A 16943-nucleotide genomic window follows, 5' to 3' on the forward strand; every position below is an offset into this window, starting at 1 on the left:
ATCCATCCCATCCATCCATCCACCCATCCATCCATCCATCCATCTACCCACCCACCCACGTATCCACCCATCCATCCATCCATCCACAAGGTGCTGCCATGTACTCTGCAGACTCTGGCTAGAAACCCTCACTTAACCAGAGGTAGGCAAGAGTCGCCTCTGAGGATCTGAATGCTGGGATGTCTACTTAAAGACATTTAAATTTCAACAACTGTAAAATTCTAGCTGGGCCCAGCGAGGACCAAAGGGGACACAGGGAGTCCAGGGACACTGCCACCTCAGACAGAGCAGAAGACACTTACGGTCAAGTCCATTCAAGTAGCGCATGCGGATCTCACAGTGGCCCCAGACAGCACTCACTACGGGATAAAGTTTTTTGCCCTTGAGTCCCCGAAAAGCTACTCCCATGTACTGTCCATCCACAATGAAGCTCAGGGTCCCATCGTCCATATCCAGGGCCACCAGGAAGGAGTCAGGGACAATGAACGTCTCGTCCGGCTCCAGAAAGGCTGGGTACGTTTTGCTCGGCTGGTTTTTGCCGTCATGGTAGAGCCGGTTGCGCCCCAAGTCCCAGCCCCAGGACTCGTGGTTATTCCCCACGAGTGTCGTGTACCCCACGGAGTGCAGGGGGGCATCTGCCGTCGCCACCCCCACCACGGCGTGGGTGCCACGCTGCCTCATGGCCCACGTGATCTGCCACACGTGCAGCCCGCGCGTGTACCCGACTTTGCCCCTGATGGCGTCCGTGCTCTGGGCCACCGGATGCCGGTGAAAGATCAGCTTGTCGTCCTCCTTCACAAAGACGTTGAGCGAGCGGTCATTGTTGTTCCAGGAGTGGAGCAGCTGGACGTCGTAGGACACGGGGGGCATGTCCAGCAGCAGGTCCAGGCGGGTGGGCTTGCAGTAGTCCAGACCCTGGAGCTCCTGCTTCAAGGGCCGGTACGTGGGGTCCCTCATGTCCACCGTCTTGATACCTCCAGTGACCTTCTGACCCATGTCGGCCTCCCGTTTCACCTGGTCACCAACACCCAAGGCAAACTCATCAATCACGGGGCCTCTTCTCCAGTTTCCCAATCAGGCCTGGACGGCACTCCTAAGGGAGTTTGCTAGGCGGCCTCTGCCCGGTGTGGAGCATCTGGTACTGCCTAGTGGATGGAAGGAGAAACAGGAGGCCAAGTGAGCAGGAGATGCGGAGAGAAGGGGAGAAACTAACTCGGTTCGTGTCACGCCGGCACGTCCCAGCAGTCTGCCTTCCGGGCTCCTATCACACCGGATTCCGGGCAGGCCAGAGCCTCGGCACACAGTGAAATTCCCTTCTGTCCCCGCAACTAGGTTGGCATAAAGGAGGGAGGCCGTCCACCTGATGGTCTACGTGGACAAGCGGACTAGGGGTGGGCACCACTCGTAACTGTGTCAGGTGCCCAGCCCGAGGCTCACCAAATACCTCATCACGGTTTCTCAGGGCAGAAGGCCAAGGTGGCCCGATGCCGAAATCAGCCCAGTGCAGTGGGCATCTCTCCTGGTCGAAGCAAGGGGACACTTACTCCCTGCGCCGGCTGTTTGGAAGGAAGGTGAACCCCCGAGTGTCAACAGAAGCTGTTTGAGATGCCACCTCCCGGTCCCTCTCTCTTCCGGCACAGCCGCCTCCGAAGACGTACCGCCGGTTCACACCAGGGAAGGGAACCCCAGTGCACATAAAGCTCCTGGTCAGCGGTCCCTGGGGCCGCAGCAACCCCCCAGCGGGCCCCGAGTCGGGTGGGCGCAAAGGCTCTCAGCCCCGGTAGCTCTGGACCAACTCGTAGACGGCCACCCCTTCCCGCCCACACTCTTCAACGTCTCCTCGGGTCCCCACAGCCCATCTGGGGAGGAAGTCCGACTCCAAGATGCCTCACTCCCGCCCTGGCTCCACCATCCCTTGGCTCCTTTAAGGGAAATCGGAGCCTTGGGCTGGAGGAGAGATCTCGGTGCATCCGTCCATCGTCCTCTGTCTCGGCAGCACCAGGGGGAGGGGCTGAAACGTGCGATGGGCAGGACTCCGGCCATCCCTGCCACGCCTGTCCCCGGTGCCCGCCTTGGAGAAGGGACAATCGCGAGCTACCTGGGTTTCCCGAGACTCACTCAAGAGAGAAGGTAGTTCCCGCCATCAGAACCCCACCCCCGCCCCCGGCCCGCAGAAGGGGCTCTTGGCTGCCTGGTTTGGGGGGGGGATGGGCTCCCAGGACTGACCAGACAAGGGAGCAGGCAGGCTCCTGGCTACATAAACACGACTAAACGAGGATACAGAGGAGCTGGGCGAGAGGCCATCGGCGCCTGCTGGAGAAGCATCCCAGGGCCACTTGTTCCGAGGAGCACGATGGTGCCTGGGTCAAGGGGAACACAAAGGAGCCCAGTGTAGGGGCTGCAGCGGGCGTGTTGCTGTCTCACTGTGGCAGAAGACAGCGCCTGCCGGGGGGCGAGGGCAGGGACCGGCTGCGGGAAATCTGGGAACCTGGGACCGCTGGCCTCCCTGTCGGGCGCCCAGGCACCAGCAGGGCCGGGAGGAGGGGCGGGACCTGCGCGGGGCGGACGCCGGTCTGGTCTCTGGCTGCCCTGGAGACGCCTTCCCCTCAGCTGGGAAGAGACCCCGTGAGACGCCGTCCTCAGGGTGGCCAGGGCCCCTGGAGACTGGCTCTCGGCAGACACCCGAGTGGGAGCCCTTGGCCCGGACCTCCTTACCTCCGTGGGCAGGTCACCCTTCTCGCCCTCCCCTTTGTGGTGTGGAACAAGGGGCTCCCTCATGGGCACTGCTTCAGAGAGGGGCTGGGACCCCTCGTGTCAAATGTTTGCAAAGCTGTACAGAGCTGAGGGGTCCCTCGGCGGCCAGGAAACCACCCTGGTTCTGGAAAGTTCTGTGGATACGGTGACCTCACGATCTAGAACTCCCAGGACAATCCCAGTTTCAAGATTTCAGTCCCATCAACTCTCAAGAGCCATCGAAACCTCCAGGACTCCCCCCAGGGCCCTGCTGAGCGAGCACCCATGGCTCTGGGGCCTGATTACCAGGATGCGGGGAGCCTGGGTTTTGGTGTGGAAACGCGGTCCTGGTAACTGCAGAGACTGGCTGCTTGGCCTTCCCTGACCCCCCTCTTCCACGCCTCCCCAACAGCATCTTTCTGAGCCGGGGGAAAGCTGGTCCAAGGCAGATCTCAAAGTCAGACGCACCCACACCCATCTCTGTCTGGACACCCGCTCTGGCTGGTGCCCAGCAACCTCTCTGTGCAGGACCCTGTGGGGACACAGGTCAGCTCTCTGGGAGGACAAGGAGGGGATTAATATCTGAAGAGAGTTCATTTCACCGCTTCCTGGAGTGAAGCAGTCTGTCGCCGTCCTGTCGGCTGGCTCTGGCCTCACAGCAGGAAGGACCTCTCTCCCAGAATCTCACGGTACTGAAGATCCCACTCTACCCACGACCCATGGGAACAGGTGGGAAGAGTCACGGGGAGGCTGGGGGTCGGGGGAGAGGAGACCCAGGGCAGGTGGGCTGTGTGCGAAGGGAAGGTGGTGGGGAGGAGTCCTACTAACACATTAATTTAAAATACTTGGAGAGAAATGGGTGGGAACAGAGAAGGACCACAACAAGTAGGTTGGGGACAAGTCAGAGGTTGGGGGGGAGGGAGGGTTGAAGGGGTCGGGGGGACGAGAAGGGAAGAGAGAGAGAGAGGGGCTCATGGGCCAGTAAACCTGGGTCTGTGCACACATATAACTCCTACTTCAGCTGGACCACGACCAGTAAACTCTCTCTGTCAAGGGCTAGCTAGTAAATGTTTTAGGCTTTGTGGGCCCAACAGTCTCTGTGCAACTACTCAGCTCTGCCTGTAGCACGAGAGCAGCCACAGACAATGCATAAGTAAGTGAGCCTGGCTGAGTTCCAATAAAACTTTATTTACAAGAACAGACCAGCAGGTAGTCGGCCAACCCCCGAGCCAGACTAAGGGCCCTGCACAGGGATCACTGCAGTAGGAAAGCACAAGACGGAGGCGAAAAGGAATCTCGTGGCAGCAAGGTCAGTCCAGCCTCAGAACAAGGGGTCAGAAAAGACAACGTAACCTCACAGTGACTTGTCGGCTGTCTGTCCAGGTCAGCTCCACCAGCTCTTCCCTTTCTGAGATTCTACCTCCTGGCTGCCAAGCAGGTTTACTTACATGGCCCTTGTGTTAAGCTCCTACCCTCCTGGCCCCCCATGTTGGGAACCATCCAAGCGGGGGAGCCCTTCTGGCCCCTGGACCATGTGACCTTGAGCACAGGGGGGGTCCCTGGGAGGAAGAGGCTGGGGAGAGGGGGCAGAGAGGGCAGGCAAAGATGCCTGCAGCATCTCAGGACCACTCCCACGCAAGGGCACCCTGGGGCCTAGCCAGGGACGTGAACCACCCCTTCTGCTGTTCCTGGGCCGTCCTGCCATCTGAGTCACCTCCTAGGTGGTCAATCACTGTGGCAACCCTAGGGCCACTCTTGACTCACCTGTCACCTGCCCAACCCCACCCTGTGTCCAGGCCAACACCTCCTGCTGTCCACACACAGCCACCTCCTTGCCACGCAAGGCCACTAAAGCCATCCAGCTGCCCTCCGCTTTCCGTCTACTTCCAAATGTGGCTGCAGAGATCCACTAGCCCTCTTTTTGGGGACTGTAGCCTGGCAGGGCGTTCCCTTCCAGGCTCCGCCCCAACCTCACCACCTGACTCTGCATCATTCCTCCAACAGCCCTACTCCCCCAGCTTCCAATCCTCGGCCTTCTCTGCCTAGGATTCGTCCTTAGCTTTTCTGAGCCTCAGTTTGCTCCTCTGTAAGATGGGTGTCCCACGCTTACCTAAGACTCAGCTGAGACGATGTTCCAGAGAGGACCTGGAAAACTGGCATTTTCACTTTTTTGTTTTTATTTTTAGACCGTGCTCCGTACACTGAACGAAGATCACTGTTAGCCATCTTCTTGGTCACCATACCTGGTCCTACAGATGGACGCTGTCTTTGGGCCAGACCCAAGCGCTTGGAATGCTGAGCTAGAGCAGATCAAGTTTAAGGTCCCTTCTAAGCCGGGGCCAGCAAATAAGGAGCCAGATGGTAAATATTCTAGGCTTTCTAGACAATATGTAAGTGAATGGGCATGGCTATGTTCCAATAAAACTTTATTTATAAAAACAGACAGTGGGACTGGATTTGGCCCAGGGGCCATAGCTTACTGATCCCTGTTCTAAACCCAAGCAAAACTGCTGACACTCTCGTTAAAATACCTGGACATGAAAGTCGGGTGGGGGGGGGCAGGGGGGAGGGGAAGTGGGTTACACCATCCAAAAGTGCCGAGTGATGGAGATGCTGTTTTGGCCTGTGCAGATCCTGTTAATGCCGGGCCAAGGTGGGAGTCCCCGGTGGGCACCAAACTTCAGGTAGGAAGTGGGAGAAGCAGTACAGGCCCCGGCTCTGGGACCAGCCCCCTTTCCTGCGTCTGAGACACAAGTGCGGATGTCAGGCTTTGCAGGGCCTAGAGTTGCTACAGGAGTGTCAGGGCCTGGGCTGGCTCAGCAGGTCCTTGGTGAGTCCCCAGGAGGTGGGAGGACCCAGCCCTCATCCCCACCCAGGAGAAGCAAAGCCACAGAGGGGGCGGAGGGCGTGGCCGTGTATTGCCCTGCGGGGCTGGAAGAGAGAAGTGGGGGACAGAGGTGGCCTTGTTGCTGCCACCACTCCCCACCAGTCACACGCAGACACACATACACACACGTGTGTGTGTGCACACTCAGAGCTCCAGCAGCTGTGGTGGCATCAGGGCTAAAGAGCAGGAGGGAGGCGAGGAGGTCCAGGCAGTGCCGTGGCCAGCGGTCCCCACTCCCTTTCAGTGCCGTGACGGCAGTGCTCTTTCCCAGAAAGCATTGCACATTAGCTACGTGTTCCTAAGATCACATCCACCCGTTCCTCCTCATGGCTGCCTCAAGCCAACCCTCAGACAACAAAGTCCTGCCCCCCAGCCTCTGATCGCCCCAATAAGACATTGTTCTCACTGTCCTCAGTCCCTGAGGCTGCAGGGACAGGTTGCCGCAGACAAGGCTCCAGCGCCTGGTGCTTCCCAAAGACCAATGACGTAGCCAGAAAGGGGCGAGAAGACACACCTGCATGCCCTGGGCTCCGGCGGGACAGGGGACTCTCGTGCTTGGTGGGCGGGTCATTACCCTCGTCAAATACAGCAGGATGAGTATCCCAACCAGGACTAAGAATACGTGTGTAGGGCTTCCCTGGTGGCGCAGTGGTTGAGAGTCTGCCTGCCGATGCAGGGGACACGGGTTCGTGCCCCGGACCAGGAGGATCCCGCATGCCGCGGGGCGGCTGGGCCCGTGGGCCATGGCCGCTGAGCCTGTGCGTCCAGAGCCTGCGCGTCCAGAGCCTGTGCTCCGCAACGGGAGAGGCCCGCGTACCGCAAAAAAAAAAAAAGAAAAAAAAAAAAAAGCTCTGGGACACAGCGGGAGGGAGGTCTGCGAAGCCCTATGGCTTGACTTGGTTGGACACTTTCCACCTACTGAGAACCCCCTTCTCCCCCAATGCCACATACATCACCCTCACTGGGTCAAAGGTCAGTTCATGGTTCACTGTGCACAAGGATGCCACTTGGACCCTCTAACGGGCAGAAGCCTTCCATGCAGTGTTCCCAAGAATCCACCAGAGCCACCCGTCCATAGAGGAAATCTAAGTGGATGCACCTCCTCCCACTGCTGCCGCCGGCAGCCAGTTAAGAGCTCTCTGCTCAGGGTCCGGGGACCAGTACTCCTACCCCAAAGCCCTGCTTCAGAGAGGGTCTGCTGGGGACCACAGCTATCCACAGGAAGGAGGACCAAAGCCTCACAAACCACCTGCCCTCTAGTTTCTTGGGCTCCTCCAGGTGGCCTCTCTGTGCCCTCGGAGGGAGGGACAACCAGATCCAGAATTAGCAGACATGCAGGGAAGGAAGCCCAGGACTGGACAGTGGTGCCCAGAGGGTGGGGACGAGTAAGAAACATCCCCGAAGCGTACTGTTTGCGGGTCTGAACGGTGGGCTGGGTGAAGGGCACCCAGCCTTTAATGACCTAAGGCAGTGATTCTCTCTGAAGGGGGAGGGAAGGGCATGCTCCTATCCGTGTCTCCTGGGCACATGTGGTGGAGAACGCCTGTTGGATACACCCATGGCTTTCACTATGCAAGTCACAGAGAAAAGTGATGCTGGCAGAGTTCTATGGGTGACGGGGGACCAGCAAGCCTTGTGGGATGCACAGGGTTAACAAAGGTTAAGGGGAACTGGAAAGGATGTTGGGAAAAGGCCATTTGTGTACAGGTGTGGGCGTGTATCCCAGACAGACCCCAACTGGGACATGCTTCTCGGCGTGCGGGTGCCATGTGGCAGTCCCCATCCAGGTGTAAAATATGCCGCAATCACCCACCGACCAGCTTTCCAGGGGTCTGGTCTACAAAACCCTACACTTCACCATGAACTCCAGCAGCCTTGGAGAGAGGGAGGTAGCCCCTCAGATGCGCTGATTTAACACAAAATGTAACATGACGCTGTTAGATTTTAAAAAGCAAACCGGAGAACACCATGCAGAGCGTGGTCCCATGTCTGTAAGAACAGAATTTTAAAAGATGCTATCTGTGCGCGTTTGTCCGTAGGCATAGAGAAAGGTTTAGAAGGATAAACACCAAACCTTCCACAACGGTTAGTCCTGGAGGGGGGCGGCGGGAGGAAAGATGCGTTCACTTTAAGGACTTTTTGAAATGAAAAAAAATTTGTTAATGCATGTATTCCCTTTTGCAATGAAAATAACGGTTAAGCAAAGAATAAACGGCTGCAAAATACTGACTGAACGCACTACAGTCACAAGCACAAATTGTCCCCAGAGCAATTGTTCCTACAGGCTCTCCACGTGTGTCACTTCTTATAAAGCAAGCACAGGATAAACGTTTAATTTACCCAGGAAGATACACATGGAGACACTAGGGCATTTAAAATAAAAGGACAAGAATTCCCAGCTACAGCTCTGGGGACACCCCAAAGGGGACAGTATTTCTATAATGAGTTCTCCTAAGACTTCCAATTATACTGTTTCCACATAACAAATTTTAATTTTCCCAGCAAAAATGGGGTAGCTATCTGTCTCCGTGGGCCCCAAGCAAGAAAAGAACTGCTCCGTGCTCAGACTGGAAACCCAGCCCTGGCAGCTGTACGTGGTTCTGTGCCCTGCCAAGGCCAGGTGGGGAGGTGAGGAAGGAGGACCTCGGCAGGGGTGGGGCAGGGGGAGCAGAGGCTGGAGGGGGCAAGAATGCCAACCTTGGCTCAGCTGGGACAGCTCACTCAGCACCTGCCCGTAACTTGACGCTGTCCCTTCAATTAAAGCCACAGCTCCACAGTTCCGCCTTCCAAAAAAGCACGTTCGGATCAATTGGCCCTGGAACTACTAAAAATTATCCTTTTGTTTTGTTGTTTAAAAAAAAAAAAAAAAGTTTGTTGAACGAGCAATACCCTCTGTTGGAAACACGGCCAGGGTGACCGGTGACAAATGGATGGAACAGGGGTGGGGGGCAGGAGACACACAGAGGCAGCCACTGAGGAGCGGCAGACGTACACTCACCCCCTTTCAGCTCAGTTCCCCCTCAGTGCATCTGACTGACCCCAGAACAGTAAAACCATTGTTTCGACCCAAGATGGGGAAAGAATAAAATTCAGGATGTGGAACAAGGTGACCTATTTATAAAGCCTCCTTTCACCTGCAGATCAAATAAGCTCCCTCCCTCCGCCTCCCCACCTCACACATCGCTGGTTGCAGCCCAGGATTTTGCAAGAGAAGCAGGCCTGAGCGATCGGTTATTAGATCAGGACGCAACTTCTGCAGCCTGTATGTTAGGGTTTTGTGGTTCATCAGCCGGGGCTCTGGAACACATCTCGGTGGTGGGAGCGCCCAGGGTGGGCGTGCCCCGTGCAGCCTGGCCACGCAGCCCCGGCCAAGGTGCCACCAGCCAGAGGACAAGAGCTATGTGGTTACCCTAACCCTAACGCTACCCCATCTCACCTGCACCCTTCCCAGATGCCCGGGAAGACCCAGGAAAGCTGTCTTCTTGCTCCAGCAGGGATGTAAAAGTCAGTGTCTGGCCCTAGAATCCACCGAAAGTTTTGGACCTTTCTGGAAAGTTCTGACGAGTGATTCTGGAGAGAAAATCCCACACGGGCCGGAGCTCTAGCCTCTGACTTGAAAAGACCAAAAAATGCACCTGCCGTAAACACCTACGGAAGGACCCAGATTACTCATGGCACTTTCAGAAAGGGCTCGAATCAGTTGAGCCTTGTCCCTGGGAAATAGCATCAACATTCATTCAGAGACTAAAAATTAAAAAAAAAAAAAGTCACGGCTGCAGCCGAGTCAAGGTTGTAACGGCAACGGCCTGTGCTTTGCTCAGATGAGCAGCTCTGCTCTTTGGAGGGAGCTGAGTGACACACAATGACACACAGCGACCTTCCTGAAAGTTTTCTGAGACAGCGGCAGATGTGCCTTTGAGCGGCAGAGGGAACGAAGTCTAGATGGTGACCCCCAACCTTGCTCAGGCTGTGTGGTCCATCAAACTGGGCCTGCCTGGTCCACGCAGGAGCTGGGGGGCCCCGTGGAGAGGGGGCAGGAAGGCAGCACGGAGGACAGTGCCATAGCCACCCCCGAGGGAAAGCCCATGGGTGCCCACGGGGAAAGGCTTGGGGATGCAGGTGTTTCCTCACCCCACCTGGCTGGTGGCAGAAGCCTACAATCCCCGGGTGGCCTGGTGGCCCCAGTGAGCTCACTCCGGTCCCGAGAAAAGTGGGGCTCACCTTCCCCGAGGTGGGCACCTGGAGAAGGCTCTACAGGGAAACAAGGGTCCTCTCTGGAGGCCCTGGCCTCCCGCAGGATGCTCGCCTACCCGCTCACTCCACCAGCCGCTGGCCTCCATCAGGGTCCCTGGAACAAAGTCTGGCCACGCCCAGGCTTTAGGGCCCGGAGGCCTGAGTGGGAGCAGGTGACACTCTGGCCTCTTTCAGCGGGATGTGCCAATTGGGAAAGGTCACCTCTGAGAGTGATCATGTGGGTCGCCCCACATCCCTTCAGGAAGAATGAGCAGGAGGGAGGCCGGGGAGAGACGTAAGGCCGCGAGAGGAATCATCTCACAGAGAGGTAGAGGGGCCCGGGTCCCCTTATCCCACCCGGCAGATCCAGGTGATGCTCTCAAACCACGCGGGGGTGTAAAAGGAGGGGCAAGGGCAGCATTCAGGGTAGCTAAAGCACTCAACACAGCATCGGGCGTACACAGTAGGTGCTTAATACATGCTGCTCCCTGCCCCCTCCTGCCTCCTTTTAACATGAGATAAAGAAAAGGACAGAAGCTTGAATGCCAAGTGCAAGAGAGCGCTCAGCCAGGGAATACCAAGACAGGTGCGAGTTAAGGCCTCACGGGGTGGCCCAAGGAGCCCAGTCCCATCGTGTGAGACCACCGCTCCAGCAAAGCCACCTGTGGTTGTACAACCTCTAAAACCCCATTAAATAACGTAAACCCTTTAGGTCAAGAGCAGGGGCAGAAGTCCCGTAAAATGTCTACAGTGGGGAGAGGCCGTAGGGATGCTCTCTTGCAAACAGGTTCACAGGAGTGGTTCTCAAAGTGGGGTCCCCGGATCAGCAGATCAGCATCACCCGTTAGAGATGCAGAGGCTTGGGCCCCACCCCTGACCTCCTGAATGGGGACGCTGAGGATGGGGTCCAGCACTCTGCATACTAATGAGCCCTCCAGGGGATTAGGACACTGCTGGTTTGAAGGAATTATAGCTCAACATTCTGGAATCTCAAATCCACATTAAGTGAGAACTGACAGGCTTGGATTGATGAACACAATTTTAAAAAATTTCCTGTTCTGTCTTGATTTGAAATATTTCAAATGTTATACGTGCTCATAAGAAATCTCAAAGAAATGTATACAGTATAAATTAAAGCGTCCCCCTCCCAATCAAATGCAGACACAGGGGCCGTCCACTTATGGCAAAGGATCACACCACACACACTTTTTCCAAGCCATAATATATCAGCTCCTACATCAATTTTATGCGTTAGTAGCTGCACAATATTCCATTATCACAGTTTTGGTAACTTTCCCTTATAGAAGGACATCTGGGTTGTTTGACCGTAATGACGGTCACGTGTGGGAGGTTAAGAATTTCTCCCTAACAAGCTGGCCTTAGAGCCGTTTCTTTCTTCCTTTCTTTTCTTTTTCTTTTTTTTTGGCCACACCGTGTGGCTTGCGGGATCTTAGTTCCCCGACCAGGGATTGAACCCATGCCCCCTGCAACGGAAGCATGGTCCCAACCACTGGACCACCAGGGAAGTCCCGTGTTTCTTTTCAGTTTCACGGCCACCTCTCCTCTCATCACCCTCAAAATCTTGGGCCCTCAGAACCCCCCATCCCTCACTGTCCATTTTTTGAAGAAGAAAATCAAACGTGAAAGTAACCTACCAAAAGGCTTCCCGATCTTGGAACTGACCATGGGGTCTGAAGGCGCTCAGGAGTTTCTGCACAACTAGTTGGGCTGAAGGTTTGTCAACTGGACCTTGAATGGACCGCAGCCAATGAACTTGGACAGGATTCTAAAAGGAAGGGGCAGTGCGTCTCCTAGTGCAACCTAATCACCGTACCCTGGGTGGGATTTCACGGAACTCAACAGGATGCCAAGGGAGAGGTAAATCCCTGGGCCTCACAGGCCAGTTGGTGAAAAAAGGACTGAAGCATCCTTTAAAGCCACAATAGCCTGCAGGAGCTTCCTCTGTTAGGTTGCTGGTCTTCCTCCGCCAATCCTGTCAACCTGGAAAGTCCGGAACACCTGGGCTGATAACTCGACAAGGCGGGGAGGAGTGTGGGGGGGTGGTTCTCAGCAAGCCCACAGGTGGTGGATAAATTCACCCTGAACCTCCAGGTGGTCACGTGGGGGTGATGCGAGGAGGCAGGAAGGGGGCTCCCCAGCCACGTCTACGGAGATGGACACAGCCATCCAAGATGCTAGCTGAAAGGATCACTCTTTGAGAGGCACGGAAAAAGGTTTGCTATCTTAAGTAAAAGGAAGGACACAGCTATATCTGCCCTAAGGTAAAATCTAGAAAAAATTATACAGGCACATGCAGGAAAAGAGATGAAAAGGAAGGTGGAAACATGATACTTCTCTGTTTAGAGGGATGAGCTTATGAGTGTCCCTTTCTTTCACATTTCCTTACTGTTGTCCTATTGTTGTTACAAAACCATAAATGGATGAATCCAAATGTCCATCAATGCATGATTGCATAAGCCAATTGTGGAATATATATTCAGTGGAATATCATTCAGCCATAAACAAGAATAAAGGACTGACACCTGCCGTAACATGGAGGAACCTCAAACCCTTTATGCTGGTGAAAGAAGGCAGATATAAAAGGTCACCTAGTGACGCTCCCACTTTTATGAAATAGCCAAATCCATAGAGACAGAAAGCAGCTTGGTGGTTGCCAGGGGAGGGGGAATGGGGAGTGACGGCTAATGGGTCAGGGTCTCTTTTGCAGGGGATGAAAGCATTTTAGAACTGGATGGAGGTGGTGGCTTCATGACATCGTGAATGTACTATATGCCACGGAACCGTCCTCTTTAAAAAGGTCACTGTTACGTGAATTTCGCAACAAATAAAAAAACATAAATGGATGAAAACCATGCACTTCTCCAAAATCCACACGGCAGGAGGCAAGTGTGGAAAGGGGCTGCAGGGCAGAGAGGAGCTCAGAGCTTGCAGAGACCTGGCGGGCAGAGCCAGGCCCGTCAGCCAGGGTTACACACGGGTACACAGCTAACGATATTCATATGTGGGGAGCGTGGAGCCTTCTAGAGCTGAGTTCTCTGCTCCCCGCCCCACCCCCCCTTGTCTTTCCTCCGAAAAGCGAAGAGCTGTGGTTTGGCAACCCCGCTGCCTTGAGACGGCACCTGTAGATCGAGTTTCTCTGGAGGAATTCGGAACGCGGGCCTGCATCCTCATCCCTGCACCCGAAACGGTGCAGGCAGGGACTGACCAACACATGCACAGCTGCCGCTGGTCTGAGAACGAGCCTGCGCATGAGCCGAGGTCACGGGTGACCCCCCGCCCAACACACCCCCGACTCTGGGTACAAGGCAGGGCTAGGATTCCCAGGTCCCAGCTTTTCCACAGAGCACGTCAACACGCCGAGGACAAACTGGCAAAGGCTGCGCACTCTGTGTTATCAGGAAAGCATCCCAGCCACTCAGCCCCTTGCTCACTCCCTCTGTCAGTGCCCGTCTGCCAGCTAAGACGTCACACCACGGGGCTCTGGCTCAGGCCAGCCGGGCCCCAGGCTAACGCACAGTGTGACCGGACCTGCTGCCGTACGCAAACCTGTTCTAATGGGTGGAGTTTCTGTGTTCTCGTGAGGATCGTCGCTCAAGACCTGGACAGATCCCAGCTTCTCATGCCAGGTACTACCATCTCCCACGGACCCCTTCTGGCCAGACTTGCTCGTGGAAAACACGGAAAGTGGGCCCCAAAGGGCCATGCTCAAGGCCTATGTGTATACAGTAGGTGCTCACGAACACCTGAGTTGTTTACTTACCCGTCCCACAAGCACCTGCTAAACCCCAGTTGGGGAGCGTGGGCTTCCCGGGATCCTTTCTTTGTTCCTTAGTCCCCGAGAACCTCAATGAAGTGGATGATTCAAAACTGGGGGCCACAGATGGTCGGTGTCTGAGAAAGTAGGAGAATGTTCCACCTATGCTCCCAGAAAGCATCTTCCCCAGGTGGAAACCAGCAAAAACTGACAAAACCTACAAGATGGACACCTGCAGAAGTGACCCAATCTGAGAGGTGGTCTGTAAATGTTCAGCTGGTGAGCGTTTGGAAAACGGCCAAGTCCAAATAAGGTGACTCAGGGCTGGAATTCATTCCAAGAATATTTATTAGGCACCTACTATATACCTTGTGCACATACATACTCTATAGGTAGAAATCATTGCCCCCATGGAGCTTACAGTCGAGTGGGGGAGACATACAGCCATCGTAACAATCACTTGAACAATCAATGCAAGCTTCAGGGCAGAGATTTTTATCTGTGTGTTCACGGTGGGAGCCCCCATGCCTAGAACATTGCCTGGAACAAAGCAGGTGCTCAAGAAACAAGCGTTGACTGAATGAATATCTAACGTAGGGCCAGGTAGTAAGTGTTAAAGAAAAATGAAGCAGAGTAGTGAGGACAGAGCAAGGGATGGGAGAAGGTGGTGAGGGAAGGCTTCTCTGATACAGTGATACATGGGCAGAGACCTGGGGGAAGGGGAGGAGAAAAGCATGTGACTATTCAAAGGGAAGCGTGTTCTGGGCAGAGGGAACAGCACGTGCAAAGGCCCTGAGGTCTGAGCATGCGTGGCATGGCGGGGGAAAAACAGAGATGCGGTAAGGCCAGAGCAGAGAGAGAAAGAGGCTGAGGAGACAGTGCAAGGTGGGCAGACGGCAGGCACACCAGGCCCTGAGGGCCACAAAGAAGGGCTTTGGATTTTGTCTTCAGTGTGACAAGAAACCGGCAGAGGGCTTTGTGCAGGCAGAGGGCACAGTGCTTCCCTTCTAACAGAATCCCTCTTAGCTGCTGTGTTGAGAAGAGGCTGTTGACAGCTGGAGACCAGCTAGGGAGTCAATGCAAGGATGCAGCTTGGACCAGGGGGTGGTGGAAGCGGTAGGATCCAGAATGTTACCCGAACTAGCTATAATCCCATAGGTGAGATCCTACCTTGCCTGAGCAAAGGACTGCTTAAGCTCAAAAGGTGGCGGTGAGTGAGGACGCAGACACAGAGCCCGGGAAGATGGAGGCCTGATCCATGGACCAAGGACTCCAGCTCTCGTTCCATCTACTCCTGTGACAACAGGGATATCGGGCTACAAAGCTTGAGGCGCAAATCCTGAGGGCCTCTTGCCCGTTTCCCTGAGCTCTGGTTCAGTGTCTCCCGTTTGCCCCTTTCAGAGGCAAACGCAAATCTTCAGTACACTGAGTGTCCCACCTCAGGTTTATACATCAGTCTCTTGTGAGTTTGGTAGATATCTCTAAACTGTATCAATATTGGATACACTGGGGGAAGAAGTCCAGTTCTTGAACCTGCAAAATGTAGATGGGCCATTATGACCCCAAGGGCCCAGTCCACCCCTTTGGGATCCTCATCTGAGTAGCCCTGAGGCCCCTATCCAAGACTTCTTGGAACTGAAACATGGTGGATCAAGGAGAAGATGGAGAAGACTACAGTCTGGGGCTGGGCTGCCTAGGCTTAACCTTCAGCTCCACAAGCTGGGCGACCTTGGGCAAGTGCTCCAACCTCTCTGAGCCTCAGGTTCCTCATCCACTGAAATGGGGACAATGACAGTTCAACCCTACTGGTTTGCTTTAAGGATTAAGTGAGGATCCCATGAAAAGCTTAGCACTCAATAAAGTGCCAACACTGGCCGTGTATTTGTAGTTTGTGGTCTGAGGAGAAGGAAGGGAGGGAGGGAGGGAGGGAGGGCTTCTTGAGAAGGCGTCTCTGGTAGCTCCCCAACGGTAGAATGTAGCCATGCAAATCCTGACACCCATTCCCCACTGCAAACTCAGCAATCTCTCAGAGAACAGCCACCTCGGGGTGTCCGTGACCCAGCTCTGTGGCTGCCTCTCGCCATCTCAGGCTCACTAACGGCAACAGAGAGGTCTCCACGGGAAGCCCGAGGCTGGCAGTGGTTTTGTCTGCCTCTGCAGAACTCTCCCGATGCCTCCCCCTCATTCCCCGCTGTGCCTGCTCTGGGAAGGGGGTGATGGGGGTGGCAGCCGTGGCGGTGGGGTGCCATGCCTCTGTGCTCTCTGGGGCCAGGCAGCCGGGACAGACACATCTGGAGAAGTTTCTTGGGAAAGCAACTTGGATCTGGCGTGAGCCTGGGCCACTTACCACATTTGAGAACTCAAAAGGAAGAAAGGGGAAGTGGAAAAAGGGAAATTGGTCCAATATCCATTTAATGGGCTAGTCCGGGGTGACAATCAGGGCAGAGGGAGGAAGAAGCCAGACGGAGGCACTTGCCTGTCTGGCAAACTTGTCAGCCCCACTTTGGAACCAAGCAAGCCCAGGATGGGCCATTCGAGCTGGACCAGGGCCCCCCGGTACCTAGTAGGAGTCGTGCACACGCCTCGGCTGGGCTGCTCTGCGACTCCATACAGACCGCGCTCAGAAAGGTATTTCCTCTGCAAGCTGGACTTTCCATAAAATCACCGCAGCAGCACATCACCTTCACAGGCGACATGGGGAGCAGAGGACGTGTCCCCCACCCCTCAGTGTCAAGGAAGGCCAGCCTCGTCACAGCCGCGGGGGCCACAGACCACAGACCCAGGTGTGGGGAGCCCTCCCCACCCCCAGGTGGGGAGCCAGGCAGTGCGGTCCCATAACTGCAGGAAGACCACGGTCCCCTCCCGCCCAGCACACTGAGTGCTTCTAACACTGTCCCAAGTTTCCGTTCCCATATCAAAAGCGCCTCTTTTCTGCTGAGGCGGGAAGACCTGCCAACAAAACAAGCCGCTGGGACCCGCGTTTCTGTAACACAACGCCTTCCCTTGAAACGCACTTCAATGAATCACTGAGGTTAAACAGTATCGACAGCTGGGCTGGTGGAAGGAATCCGTGTGAAAGTCGGACAGAGGCGCTCAGGCCCCTCCCCCTGCGCCGTGTCCCAGCCCCCCGCCCAGATAGCCCCGCTCTTGATTGACAGCACCCTCCCTCCAGGCCCCCAAACGGAAAAGCAGACGCGCCTGAGATCCTGCATGCGGAGCAGTCCGAGTCCCTCCTTGCGAAGTGATCCCTTTAGGAGCGAGGGAGCCAGTCACCACATGTGCCCTGCATCCGGTCACGCCCTGGGGAGCCCGTGG

The 16943-nt window shown here is 55.5% G+C and overlaps 1 protein-coding gene across 2 annotated transcripts in view; it reads right to left on the bottom strand.

Annotated features, from left to right (window-relative positions):
- Window positions 1–16943, bottom strand: part of SPSB1 (splA/ryanodine receptor domain and SOCS box containing 1) — a 52328-nt gene that overhangs the window by 10031 nt on the left and 25354 nt on the right. Inside the window, exon 1 of one of the 2 annotated variants that reach the window (XM_029230219.1) lies at window positions 303–1065. In XM_029230219.1, coding sequence (XP_029086052.1) covers window positions 303–996 — 694 coding nt within the window. In that variant the 5' untranslated portion in view covers window positions 997–1065. Of the gene's footprint in view, window positions 1–89; window positions 1146–16943 lie in introns of those variants that run through there. The other variant, XM_029230218.1, reaches the window with a different exon arrangement.

Source organism: Monodon monoceros, unplaced genomic scaffold, assembly GCF_005190385.1.
Source record: "Monodon monoceros isolate NGI ecotype Baffin Bay Population unplaced genomic scaffold, NGI_Narwhal_1 Super_Scaffold_18, whole genome shotgun sequence".
NCBI classification, from domain to species: Eukaryota; Metazoa; Chordata; class Mammalia; order Artiodactyla; family Monodontidae; genus Monodon; species Monodon monoceros.